Source organism: Dendrobates tinctorius, unplaced genomic scaffold (assembly GCF_039654945.1).
Source record: "Dendrobates tinctorius isolate UK_male_01 unplaced genomic scaffold, ASM3965494v1 ptg000064l, whole genome shotgun sequence".
In the NCBI taxonomy this organism is placed as follows: Eukaryota; Metazoa; Chordata; class Amphibia; order Anura; family Dendrobatidae; genus Dendrobates; species Dendrobates tinctorius.
The window spans coordinates 6,476,864-6,491,842 of NW_027361732.1; the positions used below are offsets into that span (position 1 = coordinate 6,476,864).

A 14,979-nucleotide genomic window follows, 5' to 3' on the forward strand; every position below is an offset into this window, starting at 1 on the left:
TTCCTCTTGAGCTAACCACTGTCGCCAGGCAGATAATTCACGCAGTGGACTTTATAGTAGACGCTTCTGGTGATGCCGCCAACTGTGCGGCTCAAATTGCCGCTAATGCGACCTCCATTACAAGAGCCCTATGGCTCTGCGCCTGGCGTGCGGATGCCACATCTAAAAGAGCATTGTCTTCTCTCCCCTTTCAAACGGGTTGTCCTTTTAGGGAGAAACTGGACTAGCTCTTTTCTGATACTATCGGAGGGAAAAGTAATTTCCTTCCTCAACACAAGGGCTGTTCAACTGTTTCGCAACCAACAGCCGACGCGTCTTCGATCTTCTCGCAACAATTCCGGTTGGTCCTCCTCTACTTTCTCTTCCGGATCAGGTCAGTCCCCGCGAGGAGACAGAGGCTCCAAGGTCTCATACAGACCTAACCGCTCTTGGAAACCCAGGTCTAGGGCTTCTGGATCTAAGGGAGCCAGATTACATAGATCTACCCAATGACTTGTTGCGGTTTCCGGCAGGCACTAACAAAGTTGGCAGCCGCCTACTTTCCTTCAGCCACACTTGCCTCACAGTTGCCCACGACAAGTGGGTCAGGTAGTTGGTGTCCTCCGGATTCAAGATAGAAGTTTCTCCCCTCCAACTCGGTTTTTCCTTTCCTATCCCCCAAGGAAAAGACAAGAGCCTTCCTTTGGGCTCTTCAGGCTCTGATAAGGGACGGAGTCATCATTCCAGGCCCTCATCACGAGAGGTTCATGGGTTTTTATTCAAACCTTTTTTTTTTTTTGTGTTTCCCAAAAAGGACGGGACGATCCGACTCATTCTGGATCCCAAACTGCTAAATCAGTTTGTCGAAGTACAACGACTCCGAATGGAATACTCCAGTCAGTTGTCACTTCCATGGAAAAAGGAAAAGTTCCTAGCATCCATCGACATCAAGGACACTTACTTTCACATTCCGGGTCTGCCCGTCTCACCAGCAGTTCCTGCGTTTTTTGCAATTCACGAGCAACACTTCCAATTTCATTGCCTTGCCCGTCAGACTATTAATCTCATGGAGGCTGTCCTGACCACTCTCCACTCGCGGGGAGTGGCGGTGTTACCGCATCTGGACGACCTGCTCATCAAGGTCCCGTCCCTTCCAGCCTGCGAGGAATCCGTGGACCTAACAGTGATACACTTTCTCACCTGGGGTGGAACATAATTTTCGAAAAGTCTTTCCCAAAACCGGCTCAGCAGATGTCCTTTTTAGGAATGATCTTGGACACTTCCTGCAGGTTGGTCATTCTCCCTCCAGAAAGGGCCCAAACCTTACTACATGCAGCGCGGACTCTTTAACCACCGGTTTCGCGCTCTATTCATTTCAGCATGGTGGTGGACACTGAGGTCCTCCCTGAATCAGGGGAAGTCTTTTCTTCCAGTAAAATGGCTGGTAGCAACCACCGACGCAAATCTTCTTGACTGGGGTGCGGTCTTTTGTCACCACACTGCACAAGGGTCGCTGGTCGACCTGAGAGTCACGTCTCCCCGTTAACATTTTGGAAATATGAGCGATCAGATTAGCTCTATGGAGTTTCCACCATCTCCTCGCAGATCACCCCATCAGGATCCAATCCAACAACGCCACAGCTGTAGCGTATATCAACCGCCAGGGAGGTATCCATAGCAGGTTGGCCATGCACGAAGTGAGACACATCCTTCATTGGGCCGAGTAGAAAATTGGACCACAGATTTTCTCAGTCGCCAAGGCATCGCCTCTGGAGAGTGGTCCCTTCATCCGGAAGTCTTTCAGCAGATTTGTCATTGTTGGGGGACTCCGGATGTGGATCTCATGGCCTCAAGACTAAACAACAAGGTTCCTCGGTTCGTTGCCCGATCGCGGGATCCATGCGCCATCGGAGCTGACGCCCTAGTTCTGCCATGGCTCCTGTTCCCGTACATCTTCCCCCCTCTTTCCTTGTTTCCGAGGGTCATCAAGGAGATCAGAACGGAGGGAGTACCAGTGATCCTAGTCGCGCCAGATTGGCCGCGCCGTGCATGGTATGCAGAACTAATACAACTGGTCGCCGACGTCTCCTGGCAACTTCCAGATCGCATGGATCTACTTTCGCAGGGCCTGAGTTTCCTCCAGAACTCCGAGGTCCTGTCTTTGACGGCGTGGCCGTTGAATCCTGTTTTTTTTACCACAGGCTTAGTTCTCTCACGACGTGATTTCCACCATGATTAATGCTAGGAAGCCTGTGTCCATGCGCATCTATCACCGCACCTGGCAAAACCTTCTTTTTGTGGTGCAAGGATCATGGTCGATCACCTCTGGTGTGTTTTTTTTTTTTTTTTTTTTTCCCCCATTCTGGCCATATTGGAATTCCTTCAATCTGAATTAAAATCAAGCCTCGCGCTTTGCTCGCTCAAGGGCCAAAGTTCGGCCTTGTCAGTACTTTTGCAACGCATAATTGCCACCAAACTTCAGGTCAAGACGCTCATTCTGGAGTTTCCCATGTGGCGCCTCCTTATAGAAGGCCATTGGAATCATGGGACCTTAACCTGGTTCTTGGGGCCTTATAGGAGGCTCCTTTCGAACCGCTGCAGAACGTGTCACTGTCCGTCCTCTCTTGGAAGGTGGTCTTCTACTGGCAATCATGTCAATCAGACGAGTTTAGGAATTGGCAGCCCTGTCCTGCTGTTCTCCATTCCTGAATTTTTATCAGGACAAGGTAGTTCTCAGTACGTTCCTGTCCTTCCTACCCAAGGTCGTCTCCTCTTTCCATCTCAACGAGGAAATTGTTTTGCCTTCCTTTTGTCTGGCGCCAGTCCATCGCATTGAGAAGGCCCTCCACACCCTGGATGTGGTTAGGGAGTTGAGACGGTACAGCTCGCGGACAGCTCCCTTCCACAAGTCAGATGGCCCTGTTCATGCTTCCAGAGGGGCATAGGACGGATCTACCTACGTCAAAAATCACGCTAGCCAAGTGGATTTGCTTGGCGATTCATGAATCCTACTGTGTCGGGAACGCGCCTGTCCCAGCGGGGATTAAGGCGCACTCTACCTGGTCAGTGGGCGCCTCTTCGGCCATTCGCCACCAGGCCTCGACAGAACAGGTCTGCAAGGCTGCGACTTGGTCCAGTCTGCATGCTTTTTACAAAACATTACCAAATTCATTCTCAGGCCTGTCCACAAGGCTGCGACTTGGTCCAGCCTGCATACCTTTACAAGCATTGCTTAATTCATTCTCAGGCCTCTGCGGATACAGCTCTCAGCAGACACAGCCGGCAATCGGCAGTACCTCAGTGGTACATGGGGTATTAGCAGATGTATGCTCCCCACCCAGGGACTGCTTTAGGACGTCCCACTGTCTCTGTGTCCCCCAATGAGGCGTAGGAGAAATAGGGATTTTTGTGTATTCACCATAAAATCCTTTTCTCCGAGCCAATCATTGGGGGACACAGCACCCACCCTGTTTAGCCTATTGGCTCACTGTAGCATTCTTAGGCTTTGACTTAGTTATGGTTATTGTTGACTGTTTATGCTCCTACTGCTTTTTTCACCGAACTGGAGAAATCCCAGCCAGCGAGAGGGTGTATACTACAGGTGAGGAGCTAACTTTTTCTGGTTTACTTAGTGTCCTAGTGGCAGCAGCATAACACCCACTGTCTGTGTCCCCCAATGATTGGCTCGGAGAAAAGGATTTTACGGTGAGTACACAAAAATCCCTATTATTATTATTATTTATTTTTTTTTTATTTTATTTTGAATGGAGCGTAAGGGGGTGATTTGAACGTTTATTTTTTAAAAAAAAAAAATTTTAAAAAACTTTTGGCATGCTTGCTCCAATAGAATCTGCTACATAGAGGCGATGATCAGATGACGCGGGTCACCGGTGGGTTTCCATCTTTTAAAGTCAAACTCTTCTGGCTGATTTCATGCAGCTTGTGCCTGATACATGCTGCCACTGGATCGGGCAGCATGTATCAGCTGCAGGTTCTCTCTTAGGGTGGGCATTCATATCGTGGGCAGGAGCTGCGGTGGTTTTCAAATTGCCTTCTGAACATATATTTGTGTTTAGAGGTGGAACCGCTTTCTGCATGGATGCCAATTTGAAAACTGCAGTGACACAGGCTCATGTAATACCTGCCAAGACACATGCACCGTCAGCAGATATCATGCCGTGTTAATGATCAATACACTAGGATGTATCGCGACAAATTATGCAGTGTTTGTAAAGTCATTGGCCCCATGTACAGAAGTGAATGCTGCTGGACAACCCCCCACCTTGTTATAGCTTGTCTAGATCTATACATCCACCACATATAAGATTGTCTTCACTAGCTAGTCATCTGATGACCAATTGCCCTATAAATTATATGGTCGTAAGACTGCTATATTAAGAGCGGGGGTTTCAACGAAGAGTCACAGTATGTAAATTGGTGGTTTTTGGTGCATCTGTGGCTCGCACCTTGCCCGAATATCTTTAGTTATCACATACTCTTTGGATATTTGTGACTATTGACTGTTATTGTGGGAATCTGTTTGGTTGTGATTTTTAGCATTTTTTTTTGCGATATTTTGTTATTCTATTTTGGGTCTCATTATTTGCTTATCCTTTTTTTTTTTTTTTTTTTTTATTTTTTATTTTTTTACCTATTTCACCTACAGGAAACGACATAGAAACGAGAACACTCCCAGCCCACGTCAGTCCCCAAAGCGTCGCAGAGAACATTCCCCAGAGAGCGATGCCTATAACAGCGGCGACGAGAAGAGTAAGAATTTATTGTCCCTGGCAGAATATATTAATAATGTTTTTACGACCTTGATGGTACTATAATTAATGAGTAGATGGAAACAATAGCTGGTAGCTATAATCTGTGGAGCGGTCATTTATCAATCATGCCCCCAGGCTTGTGATTCAAAGCTTATTTCTATGGGGATTTTTCTTGATGCCATGAAGGTAGCACTCAATAGATGTAGATTAGTATAATTTTCAAGTATATTACTTTTTGGTTCTGCATGTGTAATGCAAGGGAGGGAGTACGGAAACTGCAGGTAAAATCTGGAAGAAAGATCACATGCTATTACTGTCTTCTCTGTGACCTCAGGAGGGGAGAATGGCGCAAGATTGGGAAAGGATATATTATGACATCTAGATTAGGAACTGTATTCATTTTTTAGAAATAAATGTGAATTGAATACCATAGCCAGGATTTATAGCACATTATGTATTTTTTTTTTTTTTCTGTGCGATTCATTTTCAGATGAGAAGCACAGGCTTTTAAGTCAAGTCGTCAGACCACTAGACACGCGTTCCCTTAGTCCTGCTGTTACGGAAGAAAGGCCGACCCGTTGGAAGGAAGAAGAACGTAAACCTGAGAAGAAAGATGGTTCCAGGCGTTACGAGGAGGTAGAGGCTAAGGAGCGGCCATCGACTACTGAAAAACAGAGAGAGCACTTAGATGCTGAAAGCTCAAAGGTAAAAGAGACCGATAGTGCCATACAACATAAAATAGATGAAAGGGAGAATACAGACAAACTACATGAAGAAAAAGTCAAAAAGAAAACGCTGAAGAAAACTGGAAAGAAAAAGAAAGAGGAGGAATCTGCAGTTGAAAAATGTGCAGCAGAACCGCCACCAGAAGAAGCTAAAGTATTTTCTCCCAAGAAAGTCCAAAAAAAGAAAAATTTGGAGAAAAAGCGAAAGAAGGGCGAATCTGACATATCTGATGAAGACAGTGTGCCGCAAAGCAAGAAGAAAAAGGGTCCAAGAACACCCCCAGTAATAGCGGCATCAGTCACAGCCTCAGTGGTTGTTAAAGAGGAAATTCCAGCAGTAATACCAGACAAAATGGCTGGTGAAATCCTTCAATCAAAAGACTCAACCTTCAGTGACTGGTCAGATGAAGATGTTCCTGAAAAGACAGAACCTTTACTTCCCGAGAAAACTATAGAAGAACCCATTAAAAAGCCGAGCAAGGTGAAACCTGAAAAAGAGGATCAGCGACCTTCATGTGTGGATGAACCCCCAGCTCGCAAGCCTGCTGAGCAAAAACGCAGCAGTAGTATATCCAGTAACCAGAGCCGTACATCAAGCCGTCTACGCTCACCGTCCATTGATTCTGTTCACCGTGGCGGCGACGATCAGGCGGTTAGGAGAAGACTATTGCATGGCAGCTCTAAAGATCGAGAACGAAATAGAAGTATTGAGCCTTCTGGAGAGCGCAAATCCAGAATTGACCAGTTGAAAAGAGGAGAACCCAGCCGAAGCACTTCTTCAGGTATTGTTTTTGTCTTTTTAATTATGTATCTTCTTATTGTTTAGATGCTTTAGTCTTTTTCATAAGTGGGTACCGTGGACAGGTAATGGCCACTTATACAGGTGGAAGTTTGAGCACTTTAGGCCACTGCGTCCCTGATTAGGGTATAAGTGGATGCGTCAATCAAGACTGCCTGTGTAGACTGTTGTAATCTAGAGAGTGGAGAAGGTGAGTAAAGAAAAGAGACATTGTGATTTGGGCCTGCCTGTGTGTCCGCTGCAGTGCTGGAATGAAGAGGGGGCAAGGTAAGTATATATCCAAACACCTTTTTTCTCGTTCGCCTTATTGAGGGACACAGAGACCATGGGACACAGAGACCATGGGTGTATGCTGCTGCCACTAGGAGGCTGACACTATGCACAAAAAAAGGTTAGCTCCTCCTCCGCAGTGTACACCCCACCGACCGGCAGGAAGTTCCTCAGTTTAGCTTAGTGTCAGTAGGAGGTGGACACGGGTCTTTTATTAGACCCCTATCTACCTCGTCGTGCGTCGTTCCTTTACAGGTTTCGGAGGGATACGGAGTGAACAGTCACATCCGTACTCCCACAAAGAGACTATGAGTACGGCGTGTACTGCCACCCCGTATCCTCATAGGTCTCCGCGGCAGGACCAGGAGCCTCGCACAGGTGCGTGCCAGCTATACGGACGGTCCTTGCCCCCCGCCTCCCACCATCTCGCCTACCAGAGCCTGACGGTTGGACGAGGCGTGGATTCCATAAAGACGACAGACAGCGTGGGATTCTCAGGTACCTTTATTGTGGCCCCCGGCCTGGGTGAGTATGCAGTTTAGCGGTCCCCCGGCGTTTTCATCCTAAGGCGGTCGCCAGGGGACCACGGTAGGGCCTGCGCGCCCGCTTCTCCCCACGGTCGCCGCATCCATGAAGGCTCCTTTTCTTTCGGGCCTTGTTCTGCCCCCCCCCGTTTCTTCTTCATCCCGGCAGTTGTATACAGGGGTCGGGCTGTGGGAAGCAGGGACGCGGCCCGGTGTTGCGGCGCATCTTCCGCGCCGACCCCCTGCTGACAGGCGGCCGGCGCTATTAATTTAGGCCCCGGCTTCATCTCGGGCCTACCGCTGCGTCGCGGCCACGCCCCCTGCCCCTTTCTTCTAAGCGGGCTTCTCTCCCGCCCGTCCTAGGCCTTCCCAGCCCCCTTGCCTCACACCAGCCTGCTATTGGACAGCGGGCGGTGCTAAGGGGATCTCTGTGGCGAGCTCCGCCCTTCTTCTCCCTCTGGCAGCGCGCCCTTTCCCTGGTGGTCGCCATCTTCTCAGCCTGCCAGCCGGACCTCATTCCATGCCGGATTTCGGTCGCTGGGCCTTTTTTCAGCCGGATTGGCCTGGCCTCATCCTGCAGCCAGATCAGAGAGCGTCGCCCTTGGGGACACTGGACCGTGAGTAGCTCTGCACCTGCAGACTGACACCCTTCTCTGCCTTCTGTCCCCCAACCGGCCGGCACTGCCTCTCTTTTCACTATGTCCAACGCTAAGTCTGATCGTACCCGCTCTGCGTCCAGCCCGACGCCGCTCAGGAGCCATCCATAGCCCCAGGGGCGAGTGAGCCCCCCATGCCGGGTTGGGCCTCCTCTTAATCACAGTCAGTGGCAGACCTCACCAAGGTGTCTCAGTCCCTAGTAGCCGTTCTGGACAAGTTGCCCTTGGGAGCTTCGGCGGGACCCAGCACGTCTCAGGACGTCCCATCTGACCCAGCCAGCGGTAGTCGCAAGAGGCCCAGGCAGGACCTCCAGGCGGAGTCCTCCCCTCGTCCTACCTCACCCCATAGTCCCCAGCAGTCTCCCTCTCGGGCCTCCTCCCCCGAGTCAGGCGAAGCGCTTTCGGAATCGGAAGGCGTCTTAGAGCTGGATTCGGACCAGGATGCGAACATGAAGGTTACGGTGCAAAACCTCATTGCCGCGATTCACCATACCTTTGACATCGCTGACGCCCCCGCGAAATCCTCAGATCAGGAGGTTTCGTCCAGACGGGCGGAAACACCATCCAGGGTGTTTCCCTTCCATTCTGAGTTTGGAAAGATTTTTACAAAGGAGAGAGAAGATCCGACCAGACGCTTTCAAAGAGGAAAGCGTCTCGGCGTGCTGTACCCGTTTGCTAAAGAGCTCACGGACAACTGGGCCGCTTCTCCCTCGGTGGACCCTCCCGTGTCCAGACTTTCTAATAATACGGTCCTTCCGCTGTCAGGTGTGGCGTCGCTAAAAGATTCTAATGATAGGATCATAGAATCTCTAGCAAAATCTGCCTTCGAATCGGCATCAGCAGCGGTATGTCCAGTCTTTGTTTCTTCTTGGGCAGCAAAGGCCATATCCACTTGGGCAGATGACCTTCGGCAGGGCATTCTGGATAAGGCACGACCAGAGCATTTGGCCGATCTCGCCAATCAGATTTCCCATGCGGGGGATTATCTGCTTTCTGCCTCCTTGGATGCCGCATCTTGCGCAGTTCAGGCGTCAAGTAACATCGTGGCAATCCGACGTACAATTTGGCTCAAGGCCTGGCAGGCGGACTTGTCCTCTAAAAAGTCTCTGACCAATCTGCCTTTTCAGGGAGTGCGTCTCTTCGGATCACAATTGGATCAGATTATTAAGGACGCTACTGGAGGTACGAGTTCTCTTCTCCCCTCCAAGCCTCGCAGACCTCCTCCAAGGCGTCAGTTTCGTCCCTGTCGGACTTTCCGCCGTTTCAATACGGCGGAAAACCCTTCCAACCAGCAAAGGCCACAGGCACGTCAGGAAAGAAAGAAGGTTTCCTTCAGGCCCACTCCGTCCTGGCGGTCCCACTCTTCCCAGGGAAGACCGTCCAGATCTAGATCTGGACGGTCTACGTCCGCATGACTACCATCGGTCTCCCGTGGGTCCCTTCCAATTGGGAGGTCGACTTCTCTTCTTCAGCGACGTCTGGCTCGCCTCAGTAGAGGACGCTTGGGTCAGAGAGGTTGTATCAACAGGATACAAAATAGAGTTCATTTCTCTTCCACGGGATCGTTTCTTACAATCCCGTCCGCTGAGGGATCCGGCCTTGGTCCCGGGGTTCGGTTCGGCCATCGCCTCTCTTCTCAGTTCCAGGGTGATTGTGCCCGTTCCCGAATCGGAACGCTTCACAGGGTTTTATTCAAACCTGTTTGTGGTGCCGAAAAAGGGATGGGACAGTTCGACCCATCTTGGATCTCAAGTTACTCAACAAGAGAGTTCGCCTTCACCACTTCCGGATGGAGTCAGTTCGCTCGGTAATTGCTTCCATGGAGGAGCAGGAATTCATGGGTTCCATAGACATCCAAGATGCCTATCTACATGTGCCCATATTTCCCGGACATCAGAAGTTCCTGCGGTTTGCGATTCTTCACGAACATTACCAGTTCGTCGCGCTTCCTTTCGGGCTCGCCACCGCTCCCAGAGTCTTCACGAAGATCATGGCGGCGTTGATGGCCTTCTTGAGGATCAGAGGTCTCGTTCTTTTTACGTACCTCGACGATATCCTGATCAAGGCCCCCTCCTTTCAACAGGCCCGCCTAAGTGTGGCGATCGTTCTAAACACCCTGTCCAGTTTTGGGTGGATCGTCAACCGGGAAAAGTCCTGTCTGGTCCCTACTCAACGCCTTGTGTTTCTGGGCCTTCTGTTCGACACTCGTCGGTCAAGGGTATTTCTCCCACAAGACAAGATTCTTTCCCTGCAGCAGGGCGTGCGATCATTACAGATCACACAATGTTTCCATCCCTCAGGTCAGCCATGAGGGTCCTGGGGAAGATGGTGGCGGCGATAGAGGCAGTTCCCTTTGCCCAATTTCACGCCAGGCCACTCCAGCAGGCCATTTTGTCCAGGTGGAACAGGTCGGCTCTGTCTCTGGATCGTCCGGTTCGCCTTTCCTGCCGGATCAGGCGGTCTCTCAACTGGTGGTTGACGTCTCCCCTCATTCTCTTGGGGCGGTCTTTTCCCGTTCACTGGCAGATTGTCACTACGGACGCCAGCCTCATCGGCTGGGGTGCAGTGTTCCGCAATCACACTGTTCAGGGTCGATGGTCGACTCAGGAATCAGCTCTGCAGATCAATGTCCTAGAGATACGGGCGATCCATCTAGCTCTCGTCCACTGGGAAAGGCGCCTCAAGGGCCTGCCTGTCAGGATTCAGACAGACAATGCCACAGCGATGGCGTATATCAACCGCCAAGGGGGGACACGGAGTGTCTCAGCCCTGGCGGAAGTGTCTAGAATTCTTCAATGGGCAGAGACCTTTGTTCCAACGATTTCCGCGGTTCACATTCCCGGCGTGGACAACTGGGCCGCCGATTTCCTCAGCCGCGAGGGTCTCGCGGCAGGGTAATGGTCCCTACATCCGGAGGTGTTTCATCTGCTCTGCCGTCGGTGGGGAACCCCGGATGTAGACCTCATGGCATCTCGCCTCAACAGGAAAGTACCACAATTCGTGTCCAGGTCTCGGGACCCTCTGGCAGTGGGCGCCGACGCTCTGGCCGTCCCTTGGTCACAGTTCGTGCTCCCCTACCTGTTCCCTCCTCTGCCTCTTCTTCCCAAGTTGTTGAAGAAAATCAAAGCAGAGGGGATTCCAGTCATCCTCATCGCCCCGAATTGGCCCATAAGGTCTTGATTCGCAGACATTGTCAACCTTCTCGCGGACGCCCCCTGGAAGCTTCCCGACGGGCAGATCTGCTGTCTCAAGGCCCGATTTGCCACCCCAATTCTCGGTCGCTCAATTTAACGGCGTGGCTGTTGAGACCGAGGTTTTGAGACGGGCAGGATTCTCTGATCGGGTAATTCATACCATGATCCGCGCCAGAAAGCCTTCTTCTTCGAAGATCTATTACCGTACTTGGAAAGCCTATTTCTCCTGGTGTGAGGCCAATGACATCGCGCCCTTGGTTTTTTTCGCTCCCTTCTATTCTGGCGTTTCTTCAGGCAGGGCTGGATGCGGGGCTTGCTCTCAGTTCCTTGAAGGGTCAAGTTTCGGCACTGTCCATTTTATTTCAGAAAACGCTGGCCTCCCGGCCCCAGGTCAAAACCTTCCTCCAGGGTGTGGCTCACACGGTTCCTCTGTACCGAGCTCCCGTGGATCCTTGGGATCTTAATTTGGTTCTTCACGTTCTGCAGGGTCCTCCTTTTGAACCTCTCAGGGACGTTTCCCTTTCCCTCCTTTCTTGGAAAGTGGCCTTTCTAGTGGCCATTACCTCCATCCGGCGCGTGTCGGAATTAGCGGTACTTTCTTGCCGCTCTCCTTTTTTGGTCCTTCATCAGGACAAGGTAGTTCTGCGGCCTCCGCCCTCTTTTCTTCCGAAGGTGGTATCTTCGTTTCACCTCAATGAGGACATTGTTCTGCCATCCTTCTGCCCGAGCCCAGCTCACCCTCGGGAGCGGTCTTTGGACAAGCTGGACCTAGTCAGGGCATTGAGAGTCTATCTAGCCCGGACGACTTCCTTGCGGAAGTCAGACTCTCTGTTCATCACCCAGCCTCAAAGGCCACTATTGCGCGCTGGATCAGATCGGCAATTTTGGAGGCATACCGGGTCAAGCATCGAGTGGCCCCTCCAGGGATCAGAGCGCACTCTACCCGGGCGGTGGGTGCCTCCTGGGCTGTGCGCCACAGAGCTTCCGCGCTGCAGCTTTGCAATGCTGCAACGTGGTCATCGGTTCACACCTTTGTGAAATTCTACAGGGTCCACACCTACGCTTCGGCGGACGCCAGCCTATGTAGAAGGATTCTGCAGGCTGCGGTGGCGAGTCCACTGGCCTGATGGAAGTTTGTTTCCCACCCCAGGGACTGCTTTGGGACGTCCCATGGTCTCTGTGTCCCCCAATAAGGCGAACGAGAAAACAGGATTTTTTGGGTTGCTTACCGTAAAATCTGTTTCTCGGAGCCTTCATTGGGGGACACAGCACCCTCCCATGTTCTACAACTCCTGTTCTTATGTTTGTCGGTTTGCTACAGTTGAGTTGTTTGTTCTGCTTTCAATCTATTCTGTTACTTCTCCTACTGCTTTCTCACTAACTGAGGAACTTCCTGCCGGTCGGTGGGGTGTACACTGCGGAGGAGGAGCTAACCTTTTTTTGTGCATAGTGTCAGCCTCCTAGTGGCAGCAGCATACACCCATGGTCTCTGTGTCCCATGGTCTCTGTGTCCCCCAATGAAGGCTCCGAGAAACAGATTTTACGGTAAGCAACCCAAAAAATCCTGTTATTTTTCACCCCCGCATGAGATTGGACTCTGCATACTAAATACAGAATAAACATCTACTGTATATACTTGAGTATAAGCCGACCCAAGTATAAGCTGAGGTACCTAATTTTGCCACAAAAAACTGTGTAAGCTTATTGACTTGAGTATAAGCCGGGTATGCATTGTCCCCTCATCCCTGTCCTGCTATGCATTGTCCCCTCATCCCTGTCCTGGTATGCATGGCTCTGCCGTCGCTGTCCTTGTATGCATGGCCCCTTATCCCCTATCCTTGTATGCATGGCTCCCCGGTCCCTGTCCTTGTATGCATGGCTCCCCCATCGCTGTTCTTGTATGCATGGCTCCCCTATCCTTGTATGCATGCTTCCTATTAAAAAAAAAGAAAAACATCCTACTCACCTTCCTGCGCGCCCTGGATGCATCTTGTTCCGGCGCCAGCAGCTCTTTCTGCTGAGCGATCACGTGGCCCTGCTCATTAATGAATATTCACTCCATGCCTATGGGAGTAGAGAGGCGTGCATATTCATTACATTAATGAGCGGGGCCACGTGATCGCTCGGCCAGAAATCCTGCTGGCGCCGGAACCAACGAGATGCAGCAAGGGCGCACAGAAAGGTGAGTAGGATGTCTTCTGGAAGCCGGTTGCTGCGGGTGTCACTGTGCACTATAAGAGAAATGAATATTCATTTCTCTTTAGCAGCGGGCACAGTTACAGCCACAGCCACCAACTCCTGCTTCATGTGACCCTCTGCTCCGTAGCTCCCCCTCCCCCGTCGACCCTCTGGGACAATTGACTCGTTTATAAGTCGAGGGTGCGTTTTCAGCACAAAAAAATGTGCTGAAAACTCGGTTTATACACGAGTATATGCTGTATTATGTCTCAAGGAACTTTAGTGATGTTTCTCTGTAATGATTGTTATCACTGCACTGTTATAAGTGTCATCCATTACTCTGACATCCCATTCTGCTGCTGCTCTGTCTTCCTTCGAATGACCATTATATCTGAGGGAGGTGAGAGTGAAGCAGCCACTGATTGGCTGCAGGTCTTGCATGACATAACGTTATGGGAGCCCCCGCATCACTGGGATGGTGCTTGCATCAGAGGTGAAAATAGGCTGTTTTTATTTGATACTAGATTATGGCCCGATGCTATCGCATCGGGAGGATGCGATAGCATCACACCTCTTGCCATGTTAACCCTCAACACACACACTCCTCAACACACACTCCTCTCACCTTTCACCATCTCCACTCACTCTTTCACTCCACATACGACCCCTTCTCTCACTCCGTCTCTCATACTCACGCCGTCATCGCCGCTGCTCCACGATCCCCGACATCTTCTTCCGCCGGCGCCATCCTGGATCCAGACGTTGTCCACGCCGGCGACATGTTCTTGCGGCGACGCCATCTTGAGTATCGTGAAATCCCGCGATAGTCAAGATGGCGTCGACGGAAGAACGTGTCGCCGGCGTGGACGACGTCGGGATCCAAAATGGCGTCGACGAAATCTCGCGAGTTTTCGCCGACGCCATTTTGGATCCCGACGTCGTCCTCACCGGCGACATGTTCTTGCGGCGACGCCATCTTGACTATCGCGGGATTTCGCCGATCCAAAATGGCGTCGCCGCAAGAACATGTCGCCGGCGTGGAGGACGTCTGGATCCAGGATGGCGCTGGCGGAAGATGATGTCGGGGATCGTGGATCAGCGGCGATGACGGCGTGAGTATGAGACGCGGAGTGAGAGAAAGGGTCGTATGTGGAGTGAAAGAGTGAGTGGACGTGAGTGGAGATGGTGAAAGGTGAGTGGAGTGTGTGTGTTGAGGGTTAACATGGAAATAGGTGTGCGGTGACGTCACCGGTTACAACTGGACGGAAGTTGTTACAACCGGAAGTTGCTTAGGGCATTTATTATTTGATATGGGGGATTGTAGCAATTGGCAAGGGGTTGTCGGTGTAGTGAACAACCCATTTAATGCAGTGATTGTAAGCCACTAATGGTTGAAATTCTTTTGAATGGTAGCTAATTGTCAAAATCTTATGGAATGTTTCCCATACTGTCCTGCATTCTTACTTTACTAAAAAAATCAATTTTGTTTTATTCTCTTGACGATGATGGCAGTGTATAAAGAAACCATATTGCTTTTTAGATTATATCAGTTAAATATTGCAAATGTCCATTCTTCATCTGTAAAGCTCTAATTTGTGCATTCCACATACAGGACACCCAGTCGTCATGCAGCCACACATCTCAACACTGCATACAGGTGTGTAGTTATTGAGTAGGCCACTAGGGAGCGCTTTGTACATTTTTACAGTGATTTGTTTTTTTCAAGCTTTGTGCAGAAATGGCTAGGTGCAAGAAATAATTTAGAATTCTGGCTTAGTTTATTTGGCTATCTGTGTCATTCAGTAAATTTGGGAATGTCGTCACCTACAGAAACGTGTAAAAAGGTGATCTCCAATATACTCTGTGTATAAAGTGAATAAAA

At 50.5% G+C, this 14,979-nt stretch overlaps 1 protein-coding gene across 4 annotated transcripts in view; it reads left to right on the forward strand.

Annotated features, from left to right (window-relative positions):
• Positions 1-14,979, forward strand: part of ZC3H13 (zinc finger CCCH-type containing 13) — a 122,527-nt gene that overhangs the window by 71,917 nt on the left and 35,631 nt on the right. For 3 of the 4 annotated variants that reach the window (XM_073580265.1, XM_073580267.1, XM_073580268.1), the window contains 3 exons: positions 4,646-4,749; positions 5,242-6,258; positions 14,710-14,754. In XM_073580265.1, the coding sequence (XP_073436366.1) occupies positions 4,646-4,749; positions 5,242-6,258; positions 14,710-14,754 (1,166 nt within the window). The remainder of the gene's footprint in view (positions 1-4,645; positions 4,750-5,241; positions 6,259-14,709; positions 14,755-14,979) is intronic. The other variant, XM_073580266.1, reaches the window with a different exon arrangement.